The sequence below is a fragment of the Aplidium turbinatum genome, chromosome 17 (assembly GCF_918807975.1).
Source record: "Aplidium turbinatum chromosome 17, kaAplTurb1.1, whole genome shotgun sequence".
In the NCBI taxonomy this organism is placed as follows: Eukaryota; Metazoa; Chordata; class Ascidiacea; order Aplousobranchia; family Polyclinidae; genus Aplidium; species Aplidium turbinatum.
In genome coordinates, this window is record NC_137488.1 from 19,955,388 (window position 1) to 19,978,028 (window position 22,641).

At 37.2% G+C, this 22,641-nt stretch overlaps 1 protein-coding gene across 2 annotated transcripts; it reads right to left on the minus strand.

Annotated features, from left to right (window-relative positions):
• Positions 1 to 3,736: 3,736 nt before the first annotated feature.
• Positions 3,737 to 22,156, minus strand: LOC145786600 (uncharacterized). Of its 2 annotated transcripts, XM_082598284.1 has the most exons (16): positions 22,021 to 22,140; positions 21,181 to 21,294; positions 19,947 to 20,152; positions 18,895 to 19,026; positions 15,035 to 15,185; positions 14,675 to 14,784; positions 14,400 to 14,508; positions 13,977 to 14,122; positions 13,432 to 13,520; positions 12,722 to 12,817; positions 11,364 to 11,614; positions 9,115 to 9,276; positions 8,545 to 8,651; positions 7,249 to 7,374; positions 6,310 to 6,529; positions 3,737 to 5,775 (listed from the first exon to the last, which is right to left on the minus strand). In XM_082598284.1, the coding sequence occupies exons 4-16, from the start codon at positions 18,937 to 18,939 to the stop codon at positions 5,726 to 5,728; spliced, it is 1,662 nt and encodes a 553-aa protein (XP_082454410.1). In that variant the 5' UTR covers positions 18,940 to 19,026; positions 19,947 to 20,152; positions 21,181 to 21,294; positions 22,021 to 22,140; the 3' UTR covers positions 3,737 to 5,725. The 2 variants fall into 2 exon arrangements, with proteins under 2 accessions (XP_082454410.1, XP_082454409.1); XM_082598283.1 differs by lacking the exon at positions 21,181 to 21,294 and having other exon boundaries at positions 22,021 to 22,156.
• Between the last annotated feature and the right edge of the window lie 485 nt (positions 22,157 to 22,641).

Below are 22,641 nucleotides of genomic sequence, written 5' to 3' on the forward strand. Positions count from 1 at the left end.
GACTTGAGCGCTATGCATCGGTGTACGCCTTCCGACGTACACCTGACCCACGCTGCAGCCGACGGCAATGTCAGTTTCCGGTTGTTTACTCTACTTATGACTTAAGTTTGGTACTAGTACCCATTACTCAAAATCGATCACTGGGTAGAGGCAATTATCGTAAAGTTTCTTGCTTAGAGAAACAACAGCAAGTGCGGGTGGCTGGAGTCGAACATGCAGGCTCTCGACTGCGAGCCCAACGCGCTAACCACTCGGCCATTGCTGCCGACTATATTTAACGGCAATAGAGCATTTAGAAAACCTTGCTTCTAGCATATTGCCAGAACAATAAATCAAAGTCAATTGCAGAGCTTTGATATTTGTAATAATTAATAAGTCTTCTAACTGTTCCAAACCTGTTCCAGGATTCCGCCATCTGACTACAGATTGCAACTATTATTCTAAAACGTTCTCCACTTTTAAGTTAGCAGTGGTTTTTGATCTCTCAAACCGTTGATATTGACATTGAACAGTTTTGTAGCAGCCGTTGATATTGAACAGTTTTTTTTGTCGGTGTTCAATGCATGCTGTCCAACTCAAATTTGTGTCTCTTATAATTAGACGTTTGTTACTTTATAAAAGCATAAAAGCAGTTCTACTTCTGTACTTTTTCAAGGTCACCGTTTTCAGCACAAAATAAGCTGACAACAGGTTTTGTCTGATAAAATAAACTTTCAGTTCGGTATTTATCATGATGCAGCATATAAATAACGCGTTGTTTGTGCATAGAAATATTGTTCTATACTCAATTTTTTTTATACTGCATGAAGTTTTCTTCATATTTTTTGCTAAAACTTCTATAATAATGCTTGTTTTTATATATCGCTGTATCCATCGCAGAATGCTTTGCTCCTCAGCGCTTTACAAAGCAGACAGGGTCAATGCAACCGCGTAGAGGCTCAACTCAGTACATTATTACCCGAAGCCATTCCATTGCTGAATGTCAAGCAAGAAGAGGATTTAATACTGTTCCACTTTAAAAAAAATCTTTGGTATGACTCCACAGGGTATCGAACCCATTCATATCGATTAAAAGACGGTTTGATTGAATGCCGATAACTGTTCTCTGATCTGTAACAAATAACGTACACTCAAACAAGTTAGTCCTTTTACACCAGGGGTTCCCAACCTTTTTTACACCGTGGCCCCTTTTGAAAATTTTGAAAAATCAATGGCCCCCCTATTTTTTTCAACCTTTTGAAAAAATTAACAAACGTCATTTTAATTAAAAAACTTGTTTATACAGTAAGCGGTAGTTAGAATGATATTATTATTTTTGAAACAACCGGGAATTAAAGACCATTTTATCAAGATTTGGGCAAAATGTACTAGTATTTTTATTAAATTTTAATTTACCGTATATACTCGAGTATAGGTCGTTCTCGTGTATAAGCTAAATTAGACGCGCTTATTTCAACGAGGTCTTCCCGCTGTGAGATTAATTATAATTCAACAGAACGCATTGTTTTGTTCGCAATGTGTGAGAATTAAATCGAAAACCGATAAAAAAAAGGTGTTTTAATGGTCTTGATCGCAGATATTGCCTGCATTAACGACGTCTCTTACCGCTATTATCATCTAGCCAACCTGGCATCATTGTTTTATGCGCCGCTAAGGTTTGACATCGACTTCAACGATCATGGAATGTTACGTAATAAGAACGATTAGCCTATAGGGTATCCTACACTTAAAGCAGCTATTTCTGCTGTTTTGTCTCGTGAGCTTTGCATATTGCTTTAACAAGGTTTGGAATTGAGAAGAAATCATTAAATTTGAAAATTAAGTTTGAATCACTGTGAATAAACGTAACGTATTCAAAACTTTTACTTCGGCCGAAGCCATTTCACACTCTGTAATCTACGTCGGCAATGATTTTGCCGCAGCAAAAATGAATTCATTTTGAAAACTTCCGAGCTGGAGACAACAGCTTGTCCCGTGTATAAGTCGAGCCTGTCTTTTTGAGGTGAAAATCACTTGCGAACATCTCGACCTATACTCGAGTATATACGGTATTTCCTTTGTTATATAGTGTTGGAGTGGACTTACTGTAGAGACGATAAATTAAAAAAACTATTATTTTTCGAATTTTTCCATGGCCTCCTTGAAAAAGGCTCATGGCCCACCAGGGGGCCATGGCCCCCAGGTTGGGAACCCTTGTTTTACATTGATTTACTTTACTAAATTAATACCAAGTTTTATGATACTGAAAAGTTTGGGTGTTCATCAGGACAATTATCTTTTCTAGCACTAGTTGCAACGTTCATCTGATGAAAGCGAGTGTAAAAGCAACGACGAACAAGTTGATTTATTGCTTCGTTGATGTTTCGCGCACCATGACAATGCGCATCCTCAGAGCGAATAAGATACAAAATAGAATATACAAAGTTATATACTGCAGTGCGGTTGAAGGCAAGAAAAAATGGAACATACATTATTTTAAAGGTTGGCCAAAAGACGTGTCCACAGATCTTTTAGTAATCAAAGGAAATATGAGGAGAGGGGGAAGATCTGGACCCCGTTGAGGAGCAAACTGTTAAGTAAAGTTTTAGTGGCTTTTCCTCAGCTAATGATTCCATATTGTATAAGATTGTACACTAGACTGTAACCAACCATACTTAGTGTGTTTTGCGATACATAGTTATGTAAACGATATAAAATTCCTGAATATCTTGCCAACTGGTGCGGTACATGTTTTATGTCCACCCCGATAGCTCAGTTGGTTCGTGCGTGACTTCGTTAACGTAGAAGCTTCAACCTCATGCGCCGCTGGTTCGACTCTCGGGGTGTACATTTGAGCAACGCACGTTAAGGACTGCTCTCCATTCAGCGGCACCTAATGGATGGAATAATTCCCCGGCAATAACACTTCAACAATCGGAAACTTCACTCTGTCAATCTCGGTTACCAGCCCTGGGTCAAAGGCCTCTACAAGTACCGATATGTGAAACTAGCAAGAATAACCAATCAAAGGCTTTGTCAGTCCGACGATAAAGATTCAAAACCAACCAACCTACGTACGGTACTTACTGTTCGCTGTTGCTTGTAAGGACCAGGCATAATTTAATATTCGTTTGTTGAAACTTTTCTGTATTTTGCCTAATCCTTGATTTAGTTACGTAGTAGCGCAATGAGGTAACGAAAAAAGAAGAAAAAACAAAATTTGAGGGCTTGAAAAATAATAGACTTTTGTCAAACTTTCAAATGCAGTTTTTAGTCTGTTTCTGTCTAGTTGTATGCCTACTGATATTTTATCAATTTGATTTGTATTTTTTGCTTCGATTTAGTTGTACTGATGAGTCCTAATGGACGAAATCTGGGGTTCTGCAATATAATTTTTTTTTGTTATTGAAATACTGTTGTGAGTGATAGCCTAGCCAAATGATTTTAAGGTTTACCCTAGAAAAAAAACATTGATTTGTTTTTTTAGTGATTGCTTCTGATTCTGAGATAGATCGCCCATTTGAGGAAGTGTCTCAGTACCAGATCGCCTTTTTCAGTGAGTTTTTCCCACTTTATTTCTCATCTTTTTATCAGTCTGACAATAGCTTAACCCTCTCACTGCTTTCTTGCTTTATCTTTGGTCCATCCGCTTTTTTCTTTCCACCTTTTTCTTCCACCATCTCACCCCAGAAGCATTCTCGCTTGTTTATGGTTTATCCGTTCATGGCGTCAAAGTTTTAATGAGAGCTTGGTACAATGACAGAACTGAACCGTAACATCAAAATATTTTATTAAAGCCACAGTAAACATTTTGAACATCCAATATTTTGATTCACGTCGCGTTGTTGAGCTAAGTTATTTCTGTACAATATTACAAAACTTCGTAAACTTCAAAACGTTCAGAACATTTGCAATTGACAGAATACCAATCTCACGCCGTGTGTATATCATTGCATTTCTACCCTGGGTGACCTCGTGTGTGAATTTTTCATTTGCAGCAACTTGGATAATGTATAGTAACTCAAGAGATTATTCAATCGTCATCTTCGCCTGCAGCAGATTGCGCATCAACAAGGGTCATCTGCCTCCATGAGTCACGGTTTTAAACTAGCTGGCCCAACGGCGCCAAATTGTTCCACCACCCACTCAAGTGAGTGGTGGAACAATTTCTTTATGTAGGCTTATTACAGCTTCGACAACCTGATACTTCTTCTACGGCTTCAACAAAGCTTTGGTACAGAGATCACTTAGCTTCAACAAAATACAGACACCACTGGGCAAAATACGTTGATTACAAGTGAAACATTCGTTCATTAATATAGATTTACCCAGTGGTTAAATATGTGAGGCTACTAACACTGCAAGTGGTGGGATGGCGCAGCGGATAAGGCGCTGGCTTTCCAATAATGCAAACATGGTTCGACACCCGGCTTAAGCTGGCTGTTGATAAATACCGCTTTCCTCTAATCCAGGATGCAATAAATTGGGTGAGCGTAGTTACTGAAGGAAAGGCGGCCGAGAGAAAGGAACCGGCCACTCTAGTTTAGTTAGTTCTAAAGCTATTATGATGAGAACCTTATCTTATCATTCCCCAAAGCTCGGTAACTAAGGATAAGACCTTTACTTTTACTGGCATTGCAGCGCAGTAAGGAAGGTGTGCGGTACAATGAGTTCGTTCACAAAGAAAAGCGAGTACCATAGTTTCCTTTTGGTAAAAAGCGAGGGGGAATTCGTGTACCACAGTCCCCTCGTCCCCCATCTGTAATGGTCAGTCGTTAGCTAATAATGTGCAATAATGGATGTGCCTGGAATTTACAGTACAGTTCAGAAACGACTTTATATCACCCAAAAAAATTCTCAATAACAAAGGTAAAATTTCAGAAAGTCTTGAAACATAATGCAAAGTACAAAGTAATCTAAAATATAACAAATCATATTCTAGCATGTAAAGTGCTCACTGCTCACATATGACCAACAACGCAATAAGATAATCTAGTAAGTACGATAAATAATACAGAAACTCCCAGTTGAAGCAGTGGCTTCCAATTTGAGTTTGTAGTCCGCAAAAGTAGGATATTGATTTAAAAACAAACGCACTAAGATTTAAGAACAGAGTAAAGATGCTACAAGTATTCAACCTTTCCACTTAGAGCAAGAGGTCCTTACACTTTATAAATTATTGAAATGGGTCCTTGATTTTACTCAACCGAATTAAAATAACGTGGCTTTGGTGGCATTATTGCAAGTCATAGTCTAGATCTTGCTTGCAATATTTTCGCTTTTACTTTCTAGCACATTTAACGCAGCAACAACAAAAAATCTCATTTAGTACAATGATCGGTATTTTTCTGAGTGAGCCTAATCAAAATACTATGTAGAAATAAATGAAGAAAATAACTTCTTCAATATGGCAAGGTAGATTTTCCCGCTTGAGAGCGCAAGAGTGCTGAATTCTAAATGAAATCTAGCAACAGTTGTACCATTTTTTTATACAGTTAACATCATACTAACGTTTTTGGCCTTATGGTCTGTAAGAAATCAACTTATTCCTTTGCTTGTTAACAATTCGATGAGGCTACTCAGATCAAGACCACAACGATAATGAGAAAACATTAAATACGCAATTGAAGAAGTGAAGAAATATTCTTGTTTTTTAAAAACAGTTCAGAAAGATATTTGCAGAAGCAACAGAGCGTGGCGTCATGATGCAATTGTCACGTTTGCAGACTCAAGTATAGCGATGACGTCACAGTGAAGGCTCTTCAGAAATTTCTATGTAGTCTTCTTGCATGGAAACTAAAGAAAAACAAAAAATCAGTCAAGATTTTGAAGCTATTCATTTATAATCACTTTATTTCAATTATGACCGCATAGAATCACAGACGCAACAAAACAATCAACTTGAAGCAGCCACAAGACACATAGTCATCGAGTCAGCTGTTTCCATTTAGGGTATCTCATTAAGTTTCTTGTAAAAAAAACGCGTGCTCTGGAGCGGTTTTGAACCGACATCTCTTTGAACGTCGTGCAGACGCGGTCACCACTTGGCTACGGAACTTAAGAAATATCTTCTAGTTCCATAAGGTTACAGCAAAACGAAGACACGGCAGATCAAAACGCTTCGCCCACACAATTACAGGAGGAAACTAAACACTATCAATTTCTGTGACCGAGTCGATGGTCCACATCTTCTCCTATGCAATGTTGGCGAGTGTTTAGTTTCCAAAACTTTTAGATTAAACACAAATACTTCTTGTGGCAAATTATTGGGTAAGCTGTCACCTAATTTCGAAATCCAAGCAACAAGAGTGCGCAATAGCTTAGTCTAACCTGGGGAACTAATCTCTGTCGTTCCAGTCTCGTTGCTGAATGTTCTTTTAAACCCTTTAAATGCGTTTTTATAGAAGACTTGTGACATCACAGACGACGATGTAGAGGTATGACGCGTCGCTTTGTGTGAGCGCAACTTCGGCATAGCCAGCTCCAGTTGCAAGGAAAATAATTTTTGATTGAACTTTTTTCCATTACACCACTCTATGACGTAATTCACCTAAAAACAAAAGAATAGAAGTCAAGCATCGTGAGTGACCGTTGATTCTGGCAAATTTATGCCACCTGGAATAGAGGACTTGAGCAGTGTCACTGGTTTTGCAATAAAATAAGCTAAGGTTTACACTTAAAATAATTAATTTGTCTTGTGTTCATTGTGAATAAACGCAGTTAGCACCCTTATACAAGCCCATCGTAAATCTTTGGATTAATTTTGTATAGTTTTCTACAATTTGTGCTGTCTTTGAGTTGGTTTTTAATGGCAAGCTTTCGACAACCTGTATATTAAAATAATATTTTCTGCCAGAAATTCAAGAACATCTGGCAACATTGCCATGTTGCTCTTTTGGTTGTTTTGAATCTTTATCCTCGGACTGACAAAGCCTCTGATAGGTCATTCTTGGCAGTTTCGCATACTTGCAAAGGCTTTGAAGGACTGACTCATGGCCGGTTACCGAGTTTGACAGAGAGAAGTCTCCGATTGCTGTTGTCTATCGGTTATTCCATCCATGTGCCGCTGATTAGAGAGCAGTCTTTGAAATGCGTTGCTCAAACGCACACTTCAAGAGCCGAACCAGTGTCGCTTGATTTTGAGGTTTCTTTGCAAACAAAGTTGGGTGCTTGACCAACTACTGTAAAGCTGCGGGGGCGGACACTCTGCTTCAAGCAGTAAGTTTGATATCCAGTAGCTAGTCTTACAATTTGTTGGCCAAAACTTACATTCATTGCAGTTTTTATCATTTCAAGTGTTTTATCTTCCACAGCGTGTTGCTTGATATGTTCCCTGACCCCTGGCACCACTATGAAGATCAGTTTGGACTCGGATGTGATCATTTCTTCAAATCCCTAAAAAAAATATACAAAAGTAAGCCAGAGAAGCCACTACAGGGCAAAGCAACTGTGGTTGAATCTTTATGGCTTTGTTCAGGATAGATTGCAATCTGGTCACAAAGTATTTTTTATCACAATTATGAAAGAACTGCAGCCGTCGTCGTCGTCGTCGTCTGAGCTTCTGGGGCCGAGGGTCTATCCTTTTACCACCCCAGATTCACGATGTTCCCGGACTACACTGGAAGGCTGCTAGAGAGCAGCCAGTCTTTAGTTTTATCATCCATGACGCGCAGACCTTCCACTCCGTTAGGTGGCTTGAAGATGGTACAGTCATTGATGATGTGGTCTGCGGTCTGTTCCTCGGCACCACATGCAGCCAATTCTACATTACAGTACAGTATGAAATATATGAAAAAAGCTGTAATAAATGGCATTGTACAGTGTAAGCATACAAAAAATTAACATTCATGAAAAGCAACGTCTGAGCATCTTATTAAAAACATTATTAGATTATTATTAAATTCTATTTGAATATGGACCTTCTGATGATCCCCCTTTTAGGGTAAAACAGGCTGTAAAGGTTTTAGTGAGCAATAATTATACTTGATGTAATTTGCTCTGCTAGGCTTTTTTGCTTGGCATTGAGCACTTGTTGTGGTATTAATAGTATTTATTGTTTTATTAAAGACTATTAATAAAACAATGTTTTATTAAAGACTATAAAGAATTGTTTTATTAAAACAATTGTTTTATTAAAGACTATAAAGAATTGTTTTATTAAAACAATTGTTTTATTAAAGACTATAAAGAATTGTTTTATTAAAACAATTGTTTTATTAAAGACTATAAAGAATTGTTTTATTAAAACAATTGTTTTATTAAAGACTATAAAGAATTGTTTTATTAAAACAATTGTTTTATTAAAGACTATAAAGACTAAAAACTATAGTATATTCTTTCCAGAGCAAAAGAAATTTTCTGAACATTTAACTTGCTCTATAATGAAAGTATGACGTATTTGAATGAGGCGCTTCTGTTTGTAACAGAGAAAGCGCGTTAAAAAGACACTTAAATTCCTGTAAGTAAGTGATCCCAGATAGCAAAATCCGTCATTTTAACATTGATTCAACGTCTGTAGACGTAGACGGATTTTAAAACGACGGATTTTATCGTCTGGGGTAATACCTGTTGCAATGTAAAAACTTTCCAATGGTCCTTTACATATTCTGATGTTAATATTATCACCACACGATGGCTCTGTTTCATGTAGGCGAGTTGCTGTTCAGCCCGAGCTACAAAACAATGAACTTGATTGATAGTTGTTAAGTTAATATCAGGCTGCAACATGAAAACAATGTGCCAGGTTATCTTGTAGGCTGCATATAGCTGAGTGGTGCAAATGCCATGACACTCAAAAGGGCGTTGCTTCGACACCGCTCAAGGGCATGTGTTCTTGGCAAGACAAGAACACTTAAGGGACACTTGAAGGTGGACACGAAGATTGGCTTCCTTGCATTTTCGTTTATTTAATCAATATCTTTAGCTACAGGGCAAAAGCGTAGGTATGATAAAAAACAACATACATTTTGACAGTAACAAACTAATCCAAGGATACAAAGCGAACATGTTTGTAAGCTATTCCAAGATCTCAAACAAAACTGACCCAATTTAAGTATCAGAGTTGGTGCATATGCACGTAAAAACCTCGCATTTTGAAACTGCGTATACTGTACGTATCTTACAATGGTAACTTACGTGCGATTTCACAATTATCTTTTGTTTCGTCAAAGATCTTATAGCCTTGACTCTCGAGCTCATCGCGGACAAAAGTTGTGACGTCACGGACTTGGTTTTGAGCAAATTTGTCCAAATCATAAGAAAAATGGTAGGAGAAGAAAGCTCCGTATTCTCTGTTATCTGTAAAGTACTACGCCGTTTAATTGCGTTGTGAAAACTCTAGTCTATATAGCCTACTGTATTTTTGTAATCAAAGTAGTTAAACGTCAAGTAGCCATGTTAAATTGTGAAGAAAGGAGAGTTCTTCCCGGCTATCAGCACAAGGCTGAGCAGTCACTAGTACAGCGAGCAGTTGCGATTCGCTAACCATAACGGTGTAGCTTCCACGCTAGCCGTTCAGACCATTCAACTAACGAAACATAGCCATGTTAAAGCTTTCCCTGACGTAAGTACCTTTAGCTACAAGCTCAAAACAGGATAGGTCGCCAGATTATACTATTGGCAGACACTATAGCATGTGATGATGATTAAAATACTGCAACCCACTATAGGTTTTTGTATCTATTTGTTTATCTCTGGCTTTTAAATTTTCAGCAATATAAAACATAAATTATCACAAGCATGTAGTTTCCATTAGTCAATATTCCATAACCTCTACATTGTACTGTAGTAGTTGTCAATACAAATGTAGCTTGGGCATTGTTGCATGATTAAGTAACTTTTTCTCAAATGTCACTTCAAGTGCCACAATAGGAAAAGTTTAATATAACAAAGGTGTTACAATGAAGTAATTTTATAAAAACAGTTTCGTTCTTCTATTGAAATTCACATTTATTTTTAGTCTTTGCAGCACAAACAAGTTTCAGACCCTTGGAACCACTCATTAGGCCTCATTGTGACAGTGAATTAGCTATTATTACAAAAAACTGAACAAATTGTTTTATTCTTATGGCTTGATAAAGAATTGAGATGCAAATGTCTATTATTGAATCGCAACTGTGATTTTTCAGGTGTTGACATGTAATTTCCTTTCGGTTACATAATAGTTCGATAACATAAAACATTGGCAGTACTGGTCTTCGCTAACACCAAATGTAGCTCCTTGAATGCAAACTTTTACATCAAGAACCGGTTTTTCTACTTTTGTTGCATTGCCGTTTCGAAGAAAATAGAAAAAAAGAGTAGGCGAGAAAAATTACGAGGCTGGTGATTCATCGGAACAAACGTGCGTAATGCGACATCGTATCAACGTTTCCAAAACGTTTGATATTTATGATATCAAAAGAAAAAAATACTCCATGAATAACCAATAGTTTTGAAAATGCTGATATTTGCCAACATTTAAACATGTCCTGTTTGGCTAGAATACTGTAAAATGAAAGTCATTCATTGCACTTGATGATATCAAATGATTTACAACAAAGTTATAGAAATGATCGGAGTAAAAATGATAAAGCGTAAAATCCAGAAACAAAACCTGTGGTTAACAACTGTTTGTTAAAAATAATACTCTACAGTGAAAGAGTAATGCATAGCAAGACTGCAGTTCACAATGCAGGATTAAAATTGAAGGAAAAAGGGAATGAAACTTATTCGGATGCTAAAAGGTCTGGTTGGCCACAAAAAATAACAGGCCAAAAGACAACCACGTCATGAGAACAACAATAATTCGATCTCCAATGAGTTCTGCCAGCAAGATACGATCAGTGCTGCTTGCTAAAGGTGTTGAAAAAGAGTGAAAACTTCAGAGAAACAGCCAATTTGTGCTAAAGAGTTGGATAAAAGCAATCCAAGAAGGTTAGATACGTAAATTATCAGATGAATACTGACAAAGTCTTATGGAGAACATACCACAATGTTTGGAGAATGTAATTAAATCTAATGGTGGACAAACAAAAGAGTAAAGTTTCGAAAAATAGTGGATGTAAAATGATTTATCCTTTTCATGTATTGCACCAAGTTTATGGGTTTAGTTCTGGATAAATATAACATTTGCTGTCTGGTTGGTTGGTTGGTTTTTGAATCTTTATCCTCGGATCTGATTCAAACATTTTAAAATTTTGGCCACAACTGTACTGTAGTGTTACCAATCAAATTTGGTTGGCAGCACTGAAGATGAAAACAATACACTAGTCGAAATGTTTGTTAAACATGAATTTAGTTTCTGCCTTTTGATTTATGTTTTTTGAGTTGTTTTCACTGAAATGTACTAAAAATTTATAACGTTTATTTCTTAAATTCAAATACGAGATTGGGTGAGCACTCACCTGGGCAATATTCGCCAAATCTTCTTCTGTACTGGACCTTAAAATAAATTTGTTTCCACCAGCAAAGCCATACACCCAGTATCAAAAATACTACAAATGCGATTGTGCTAGCCCCCACCGCTGCGGCATTACCAACAAGCATTGGTACAGTGTATTCAGTGAGGTTCATATTTGCTGTGACAACTTTGGAACCACCTCCCGACGAATGGAATGCAACTTCGTAAGTGCCTAAGTCTCCTTTTTGGACGTTTCTGAAAATAAACAAAAATTTTTTTTGCTGAAGCAAAGTGTTGTGGAAACACGGAACCTTGGCATAAATAAACAAACAAGCAACAACTTTAGCAAAACTTAAACGTAGCAAAAAAAGTAAAGTGTTATAAACATTCGACGTTACATGCAAATTTTTCGTGTTTGATTGTGACGAGTCAACCAGCAATTGCAATTGTTTACAGACTCTTCAGCGTGCGCTTCGATGTATAGTGTACAGTACTTTCTAGAAATCATCGCATTCATCGCACAGTGAATGAAACATGCTCAGCATTGCTCGTCCACCGCAACTTAGGTCAATCATACTAACCACAGCATTTACTCCCTTTAAGGACCATTAATTTTCTCGAAAACACTTCATATGTCATACAAAACACAACTACGCAAAAAAAAAAAAAATATTGCTTCATTTAATTTGAAGGGTAGAGATCTAATGCTACGTTAAGGTATCAGCTTAGTGAAAAAATAAAAAAAGTGCAACGTCTTATTGCAGCAACAAACTACTCTGATGTGCTCCTGCCACACATCCATCTGACTGTGCAAAAGACCTGCCAATTTATTGTATACTCTAAACCCCAGGATGGAGTGCCGTAGTCAGAATGGGTGTTTGAAATTTCTTCCCCTTGATAGTTTTATGCTTTTTTACTTAAAAAAAATATTTTTCATTTTTGTTGGGCTTGTATTTAAGCGTTTTTCCATCCTCATAATTTACTACCGACGTGAAATACGGAGCACTGATGTTGTTGGTTAGTTTGATCAATGGGATTGAGTGACCAAAGTGAGCAAGAAAATTTTGAAAAACTGAGAATCTGCCATTTTTCTGGTTGTTTTTGGGAGGACATGTGACTAAGTTCCCCCCTCTTAGATTCGCTACTTCATGCCAACACCGGGATGCACACTGCACAAGTGCACATTGCATCTTTAAACAACTGCTGGGCTGCACTTATACAGATTAAGGGTTTAGCAATTTGTAACAACAATCAAGAAAATGAAATATCTTCTGACAGGTGTCAAACCCAAAGTCAAACTGCATGCCCATTCCTGGAATAAATGTTAGAAAGTGGTGTTAAGTCTTCCTTCTAAACACTCACCGAATCGTTAAGTCCATGAGGAACATTTGCTGGGGAATATTCCGTTCCGCTTCACTGGGTACATGGTTGTAGCAGATATCATGAGTCTGCTTGCGACTATGACAATATAATAAAATTGGAATACTAGTGCAATGCACAATCAATGAAAGAAGAATAGTTTAATGGACAAGACACTTCACTGTATCTACACACAATTTATTTATTTAATTAACTTTACTTGTAGGAATCAAGAAATTAAACATCAAGGGCCATCACAACTCATCGCCTAGCGGAAAGACGAAACCAATACTTGGACACGAGTTGGAGCTGACGATGATTATTATTAGTCATTACATGTTTTTTATACAATGTTGAGGTATCACCAGTAGCATTGACAGGGGTCCAGAGGATACCTTGGGACGGGGCCCGGATTGATTTAGAGGTATATCTAACCTCCCAAAAACTTGGGAATTTGAAGAAACCATCTCGTATTCTTTGGATACAGTGCGTTTTTCTTATAAATATCTTGATTTGGGACACGAAGATCTCATTGGCACCAGGCCCAAATCATCCTCTCAACGGCCCTGGTCATCGCAAAGAGGTTACCCAAAATGTAATAGATTACGTTGTCTTTGCATACTTTTGTTTCTTACAAGGAAAGCACTTTAGTTTCAAGCGTTTATGACATCATACTGAGTAGATCATGAAGCAAACTTTATCATAATACTCACTAAATACAGGTGGCTCTTGTATTGTTCTCACTTGTTTCAAGGCGATCATAATAATTCGTGCAAGTTAATGGGTTTCCCCATTTAGAAACCTGCATTTGTTTATCAAATTTATTATCGTTGCTCAACAGGTAAAAGGGAAAGGTGGTCCCATACTTGATTCAAGTGTCGGGTATAAGAAGATAAGGTTTTCATTATACTAAGACTTCGGCACCGAGGAGAGTAGGATAGCCAGTTCCTTTCACTCGGCCGCCTTTCCTTCAGTAACTACGCCCACCCAATTTATTACACGTTAGGTAGAGGTGAGCGGTGTTTGTCAACAACATTTATAAATTTAAACGTTACAGCCAATCTCCGAAAGATGCCCCCAATTTAGGGAAAAAATGCTTGGAATGCTTGGGTTAAAAGATACAAAGCCCAAAATACAAACACTGAACTAAAGCCCAGCAAACGTTTCGAAAGCTAGACGTGCTTAGAATCACAACTGTTCTATAACAAACCAGAATGCATATAAATATTGCACAAAGTTATGCAGAAAGTGAACAAACCTTTGCCCAAACAATAGAAGTCATGACTGAATCCGCCATTTGATTGTCAATGGTACCGTTACATTTCAATACCACATCCTTCCCGATAGATGCAAAATATTCCTCTTTGGCACACTTGACTGTATGTTGCACACTGTGACGTGGCGCTAAAAAGACAAAGAATAATTAGAGGCCAAAAACTGGGCATTAAATCTGAGAAACCGTGAAAAAAGTATCCAAACTTCTGATTAAAGTTTTGCACATGCAAGCGAAAAAATATAATCGTTTCAACAGATTATGATTGACCTAATTTAAAGAAAGGTATGACGCGCTTTCTTATTGTTTGGCGTCACTATTCTATATATTTTTGTAATAATCAGACTAAATGTGCATTAATCTGTTACAATAGCAACTATTTTGTAATAAAGTCAGTTAGAAACTTACGAGAAACACAAAATTTGAAGTGAGTGATAAATTGCGTCATTCCTTTGTGGGTGACTGCGCAACTATAGTTTCCAGGATGATCATCGTAGGTCAGTCTTGGAAGAATGAGCTGATAGACAGATTAAAACAGTTTCTTCACAAAATTACAATACATAGTAGCCGTGGGATGGCGCAGCGGGCGTTAACTTTCAAAACTAATCTCGAAAAAGTTGATTTATCATTATATCCAAACCGTCCAAACCCTTAACAATAAAACACAATGGTTCAATACCTACCTTATTATTCCAGCGTCCACGTAAGGAATGGCTGTCAGGAAGGGCATCACAGTTTCTGTACCACTTGGTTTTGGAGTTTTGTGGGATACGGATATGACCTTTGCGATACACTAAAGCAATCAATTAATCAAAGTTATTCTCCATCCAAGAGCACAACAAAAACTGTTGTTTCATTTCAATTGTTCATTTACAAGTAGGCTAAAGAAGGCTTGAATTATTATGAAAGACTTTTGTTAACACAATGAGGTAGGCTATCAAATGTCTACTGGATGCATCAAAGAACTCTGCCTTTCATTTGCTTAAAAGTTAAAAGTGACTGAAGGTTATACCAAAGAAATATCACAATAACGCAACTCTAACCTGCACAGTTCAACTCAAACGATTTTTCCTTTATGGCTTCATGTGAGATCGGTTTCGATGCTTGATATGCTTCCTGGCATGTTAAGTTTGAAAGCGCCTTTATCCTCAATCGACACTCAAAAGCCACACAATCTTTGGATAAACCAGATAGCTGAAAAAATAGTTAAATTTCAAATGCGACCTGTACCAAATAACTGAAAGGACCCTTTGCATGTGAGCAAGCACATAAGAAAACAAATGAACATTGTAAGTGAGTATAGCTGTTATCATGGTTTTGGTAGCCATTTCTCAACAACCCCATTGATCTTCCAAGTAAAGCTTATTGAACATTTTATATAGAGCTGTGTGTATTGTAAAACCGTGAATGCAAGGTACTGTTCTAACTATTTTTTTTTCTATTGACGAAACTGGTTCAAAACCTGTCCCTAGAGCAAGTACAAACCTGAGCTCCTCTAGCAACGCTATCAGGTGCTAGCATACAAATTTAAATGTTTCATGATCTATGTTCGCACTTTCTCGATATACCAGTTCAAAATCACATCACTAAGAAATGTAGATGACAAATTATAACACACAAAAAATATTAAAACGTAATAGCACTGATAACAAAGGGGGAACATGAAGACAGCCTCTACTTGACTTTCTTTCCACAAGTAACTTCGACCATAGCTAACAAGCACCATAAATGAAACAATATTTCCCCACGTTATAAGACAACTGTCTCCACTCTAGCGTCTAGCCAGCCCTTTTCAGGCCTTGCTCTAACATCGAAGGTTAACATCGAAGGTTAACATCAAAGAGATTTTTTCAGCAAAATCAACAATCATTGCTGAACTCTGCACAAACACCAATGCAATGTCCTCTGCCTATAAGAAACTCACCGAAGAACTGCACACCGCAGGCCAAGAATACCCGGAATCGACCTTGTCAACAAAATTTCTCATGAGAAACATGGCAGTGCTATCTAATCCGGCAGTGCTATCTAATATATAAGATCCGGATCAGGCGTTAACTCAATCTCGTCCGATGATAGCAATAACATGGAATGCCAGACTCTCCATCTCGATGGAATAGACGCAACATTTGTCTATAAGCCTCCAAATGAACCCTTTATCTCAAAGGTGCACGGTTGATTGGTCGACAGACATTTGGTCGACAGGACAATTGGTCGACAAGACAGTTGGTCGACAGGACGTTAGGTCGACAGAACGATTCATTTTAGGGTTAGGGTTAGGGCTAGAGTTAGGGTTAGGTTAGGGTTAAGGTTAGTTAACTAACTCTAACCCTAAAATGAATCGTTGTGTCGACCTAACGTCCTGTCGACCAACTGTCTTGTCGACCAAATGTCTGTCGACTAATTGTCCTGTCGACCAACTGACCGGGTACCATCTCAAACGATCTGATGGTGCAAAATGGCGGCACGCCTAGCTTGTTTATCAATCATTTCAACAGCCACAGCTAAAGCTAAGGCTATAGAAAGAGACAATGGGCTGGTGATAACAACCTGCATCTCATACATGACCCCAAGCTGCTTCTTCCTTTTGCAGCGGACGATGGAAACTTTGATTGGGGTGCCCTCCCTGATACAATACGGTCAACTACTTTAGCGTTATGCTATTTGGTTGCAGAATATGCCTGCCCAGTTTGGGAACGCTCGGCACATGCAAAGAAAATCGATTCCATATTGAACCAAAGCTGCCATATGATTACAGGCTGTATCAAACCAACCAACATCACGTCGCTGCACATTTTGTCTGAAATTGCTCCTCTCAACATCAGAAGAACCCTGACAAGCAGAAAGAAAATATCTTGTCAGGACATGGATTTGAGACACCCACAACGTGGCCAAACTCCAGCATACGGGCAATTGAAGTCAAAAAAGTTTCCTTGGTTCAGTTGTATCACTGGGTCAAAATGAGGTCGCTGCCAATGTGCCTGTCCAACTGTGGAAAGAGGAGCTGGCAGCCGGGCTGACATCGGTCAATATGGAGCTCTCTCCCACAGAAGGTCTTCCTCCCGGAAAGCGTAAACCCTGGAAGTACTGGCGATGAATCATCCGCTTAAGAACTGGTATGACTTGGAAGATGTTCTTCTTGTTGGGTTTGAGGCTGCCACAGATCACGTTGTTACATCCAGGCGCAGCAGCCGATAGATTGTGTATTTATCGAGGGTTGTTAGGTCCACATATCTGTCCTGGGGTCGATATACAGGACAATGGTAGATAGTGTGGTGTGCAGTTTGAAGATCTGAGCCACACACACAAGATGGTGAATCGGCGAGGCCCATTGAAACATGTTGCGTTTGGAAGATGTAAGATGTTGATACGACACTGCGGGTATCCTTTGGGAAGCACAAGTTGTAAATGTGGACAGGAGGAAGCGATGCAACATCTCCTCAATGCCCTGCACTAAAAGCAAGATGCTCTGCACAGAATACAGGCGAGTTCAACGATACAGCAAGAGCTTGCGTGATGCTCTGGGGTACGGCCGTGTGACACACGACAAAGAAAAACAACATAGGGAAGAATGCGGCAATCTAAACGGGTTGTTTATAATTGAAAATGTTAAGAAGCAGAAGCTAAATAAAACTGCTTAACAATCGAGCATGACTATAAAAGAGTCATAATTATGATTCAACAATAGCCGGTCATGTTTGATAGACTCATCATTACCTGAGAGCAGCATTGCCATTACTCTGCACATTGTCACGTTCAATGACGTTGTTATGGCTATTATTATAAAACAAACAGCTTATTTCTTCAATATGTAAACAATAGAAGTATTTGTTTAGCTTTGTCTGGTTAAACATAATTGCAACGTCGCAAGTAATGAAGTGTAATTAAATGTTTTTAACAGGAAAAGATTAAAATGTCCAAGTGGTGTAAGAGCGCTTGTACTGTAGATGAAAGATAGTTAAAAAAATTTCGCTGAAGCTACAAGATGAAGACCGGACTGGTGGCAAACGATTGAAAGAGCAATTTTATAAAACAAATTTTTGAAGAAGTATTTTCAGTTAAACACAAAATGTTTTGCATCAGTGAGCAAGAAATCGTTACTTGAAACTAAACAAACAAAAGCAGTTACCGGGGAAGTATGCCTCCCATGAATTATATTTTGGTAGAAAGCAATTAGTTGACTCATGACAAGAGAAATAATAATAAACAGATAGCGCATTAGAACCATGGCAAAGTCATGCAGGTAGTTTAAGTCAGAACACATCACATTTCTGCAACTTCAAGTGACAGATCACAGAAGCATGATCAAGTTAAGGGCTAAGTTAATATAAAAAAAAAAATTACACTGCACAGTCACTGATTACATCAACACTTATTTTGTATTTTAGTTTCGTTGTCTTTTTTTTTATTTATTGTTGTATTTAGATAAAAATAACTGCAGAAGTGTTTAAAAAAATCGCCTAATAATAATAATTAAACAAACCAAACTTTGTTTGTCATGTGTAGGCTACTGTTAGAAAGTGACTTTTGTCCACATATCGGAAGAAAATAGTTAAGCAAGTGGTTCTACTATGATATTTGTCATCGCTAGCACAATCTTAGACTTTAAAGTTATAAAGCGATATTCTCGATGTTGTCAAAAAATGTTAATTGTTGATTATCTTTTCAATAGGTGTCGCTGATGTATGGCTGTTCTTAGTACAAAATCTTAAAACAATCATTACTTAAACTGATATTTGATGCATGTAATTAATCTAATAATCCGGAAGGAAATATTTAATCGAATCCGCTAATAGCTGAACGATCTTCCATAGTTTTTAAATTTATCCTTTACGCGTTACATGACCTGTATTTTTTCAAAACCACATCGGCTTACAAAAAAATAAGCAAAATCGCATTGACTTACCCATCCTCCCATGGAATAGTTTCTTGGCGTACTTTCGTTGATCATAATATCAAAGACCAATTTCTTATGATCGCCTTCGGCCACAGTTTTTTCAAACACAATCCGATTATTGTCCAAATCTATGATGCGACACTGTGGAAAGTAAAGTTTGGAAAACATTATGCCATTACTTCACGGCCTTTCAACTGGCTACTAACTTTTAGCTTCCGGAGATTGACTATTTGAACAAAACGAAAGTCTTATTACATGTACCAAGATTTTCCTCAGTATCTTACAAAATCTCGTTACTGCATTGGTGTATAGGTTGCAGGAATAAAACAGTGAAGCAAAGTATTGGATATTGCATGTGATGGACACGCCTTTCAATCAAAAAGTTACAGAAAATTTAACACGGCACTAGAAAATAAGGAATTGTGACTTAAAACAAACCTCGTTTGTGCCCACAATATACAATTTCTCGTAATTAAAAAAATATAGTCATCTTATCTGGTCCCTGGTGACCTTTGCAAACTAAACCAATAAATCTAAATTTCCTGTTGTCTTTATTGTGATCAGTAATACTGTAATTGCCAATAATGCAAGCTGTACTAAGGGGAATTTGGAATATTGAAAATAATTGAGTGCTAAATTACTTAAAATGCTCTGATGCTGCTGTACAACAAAATAGGTTATAAAATATTGATTATCGCAATTTTTTCGTACCACCCCACAAAGAGTTTTCGATTTTAATTTACTATCAAGTGTTGTTTGTTCATGTTACAAACTTTTAATGCAAAAATTTCTAATTTATTGTTCATTGTTTCTTGTTCAAAAAAAAAAAAAATTCTTGTTCATCGGCTACACTCCGTAAAGTCAATAGAAACATTTTCCAAATTTTTTAAAAACATTTTTATTTCAAAACATTTTGGAAAAAATCATGTATTTTTTGTCTCTTGAGAGCGTTAACTCAGTTTAAGATTTTGAACATTTCTTTTTTTTAGGTAAAACAAACCACTTTTCGGTTTACGACTTTAATTTCTGTTTTGAATCAATTCAAAATGTTTTCCACTTACCGTAGCATTGTACTTATGCTCGCTTTCATCATAATCGACGTAAGATGAGCTTGGGTTGGCGTAATAGTCGTCGTCGTAACGGATAATATCACTCGGTTTCTTTACGTATTTCTCGAACAACTCTGCACAAGTGAACGCATACGGCCATCCAATGTACGCCGTCTCCGTATTGCTTGCTTTTATGGTGCAGTTATTTCCAGTTTGTTCTGCAAAGTAACAGGATTATAGCATATACTGTAATACTTTAGAACAAGCAGGGCCGTTAAGAGGTTAATTTGGCTCTGTAACAATAAAGTTCTGGGCCCCAAATGAAGACAATTCTAAGAAAAACGCGCTTTATTTAAAAATACGATGTGGTTTCTTCACGATTCCAGGACCCTTTCAAAAGCTACTCACCTAGAGCAAAAATACAGTTTTAAATGCAGGAAAAAGCTGCATTTAAGTTTGTTTTTTACTCCGATTGGTCAAAAGATTCAACAATTACCAAGTTTGTTTTTAACATTTCATCATTTTGATATTCTTCCTTATCTGTGTTATCACTCAAATAGCGATAGTGTTGCCAGTTTAATTTTCGAGTTGGTGCATGTGGAAGCGACCACATTGAGGGAATCATTATTGATTTCTATGTTTTTTCGTTCAAAACCAACAGTTTTACCACGTTCAGGGGCGTTGACAGAGGGGTCTAGGTGGTACTTTTGGACCCGGGCCTGGAATATTTAAGGAGCCCGGATTTAAAAGATTTCCCGCGACTTTCAACATTATCAATATCTTAATATAATCAGATCTAAAAGAATTGCCATCAGAGATTAAAACAGCCACTTCAGCCGTCAGATGGTAAAGTACCGGGCCCCCCTTCCTGGTATAGTGATTTCCTTGACCACTATTTTTTTTTTTTTTTCAAAAACACGAAATATTTTTCTTCACTCATTCTTTAATTCTGAATATATATATTTTTTGGTGGTAATCACTTTTAGCTACTTGCGTCTACTTTACAAATAATTAATTTCAGCCGAAAACTCGAACAACTTTAAACATACCAACGAAAATCGTGATTGAGAGCAAGGATTTCGGGGTTTACGGAGAAATCCCTAATGCGTAATTACGCAGTTGGGGAAATTCGTGGATACAACAAATCTTTGAGAATATGATAATATATATATAAATGATATTCCTCTTAATTTTCTACTTTGAACGGCATATGTCGTCCTTATTTTAATAGCACATCTAACACAACCTGTATATTCATAACATTGTCGATGAAGCGGGCCCGAAAAAAATTGATACCCGGCCCGAGAAATCCTGTCAACGGCCCTGACCACGTTTGCAGGAGGTCACGTGGTATCCGTACCTGAAAGGTTTTACGGCTTTAGTGCTACGATTGAGTTATACAATTTTGGTAAAGAGGTGACTTTTGTCAACCACAGATAGATAAAACCAAGCAACCACACGGCAAAAAATTTCTGAGGGTTCTTCTAAACGCTAAGATTCGGTGTCTTAAATTTTTAAAAATTTAGACAAATGTTCAAATCGGTACACGTTTCCAAATACCTGACGTCAAGTTTCGATTTCACAAGTTTTCTTCCTTACCTTTCCAATTTACGAAAAATAAATGTGAAAAAATGGCCTCATGTTGGTTGCTTGGTTTTATTTGTCAACGATTAAGTTATGAATTCACCAGCCTCAAATTACAGTCGGCACCAGCCTTCGCACTCAATAGTATACTTTTTTATGTTGTTAAGTAAATTATAGATTGGGTAGAGAGATTACTTTGTTTAACCATATACAGACATATATCATTTCGTATGTAAACAAGATATAGTAGCCTAGTTCTCCAATACTTAGATACGACCATATTTTTGTTGTTATACTCAATGTTTCTCTGGTATTTCGTATTCAATGTAAAATTTGTTTTCTTTCAAAGGCTTGATAAGGGCTAGATGCATAGCCGAAAACGTTTACTATTTTGTTTATATAATGTTAAATGTTGTAATGTTGCTCAGTATGCTAGCAAGCCTCACACAAAATATAATTATAAAAAAATGTACAAATCTAGAACGAGTGGGCTAATACGTACCGGGTATGCGTGAGTCGACTAAAGATCCCGAAACGACTTCTTTAAACACAAAACAAGTTAGATGAAGAAAAATTAACTTCATTTTATAGTTAGTCAGCTACATTACCAAACGTATATGGAACATGGTAAACCACCAACTACACCTAGAAAAACAGAAAAACAGCTTAATAATTACACAGAGTATAACGAGTCTGCTGACTTCTAACTCTGTCTATATTTCAAATAATTTCCTGCCAAATTTAAACACATAAACCATAAGGAAACAAATGGAGTTGCCCTTTGTTGCAGGGAGAACTTGAAATAATTTTAGTGATGGCTCAACAACTCATCTATAACTTTTGGTAGATAGAGTTACCACTTCATAAGTAAAATTGATCTGCTGATAACAAAAAAATAAATATTTTATGACATCTCCAACCCAACATGGCAACATATTGGACTGTATACTCAGAAACAAAAGCACAAAAAAAACTAAGTTTCGCCTTTGATTTTACGCATGCCAACATGTCCACAACATCATTTTAATGCAATAAGCCAATAGCAAAGTACGGAAATAAGTTGGCCTAAATTTTAAACTGCAGCTCATGTTCGACATTAAACTATTAAGTATAATTCGTCATC

Excerpts from the sequence above, each read along its gene's own strand:
- LOC145786600 (XM_082598283.1), bottom strand. The coding sequence starts at position 22,102 with ATGAAGTTAATTTTTCTTCATCTAACTTGTTTTGTGTTTAAAGAAGTC. Across the intron at positions 20,153-22,020 it reads AGTCGACTCACGCATACCCG|AACAAACTGGAAATAACTGC; the intron begins GTACGTATTAGC and ends GTTACTTTGCAG. Across the intron at positions 6,530-7,248 it reads TGATAAAAACTGCAATGAAT|GTGAATTACGTCATAGAGTG; the intron begins GTAAGTTTTGGC and ends TTTTGTTTTTAG.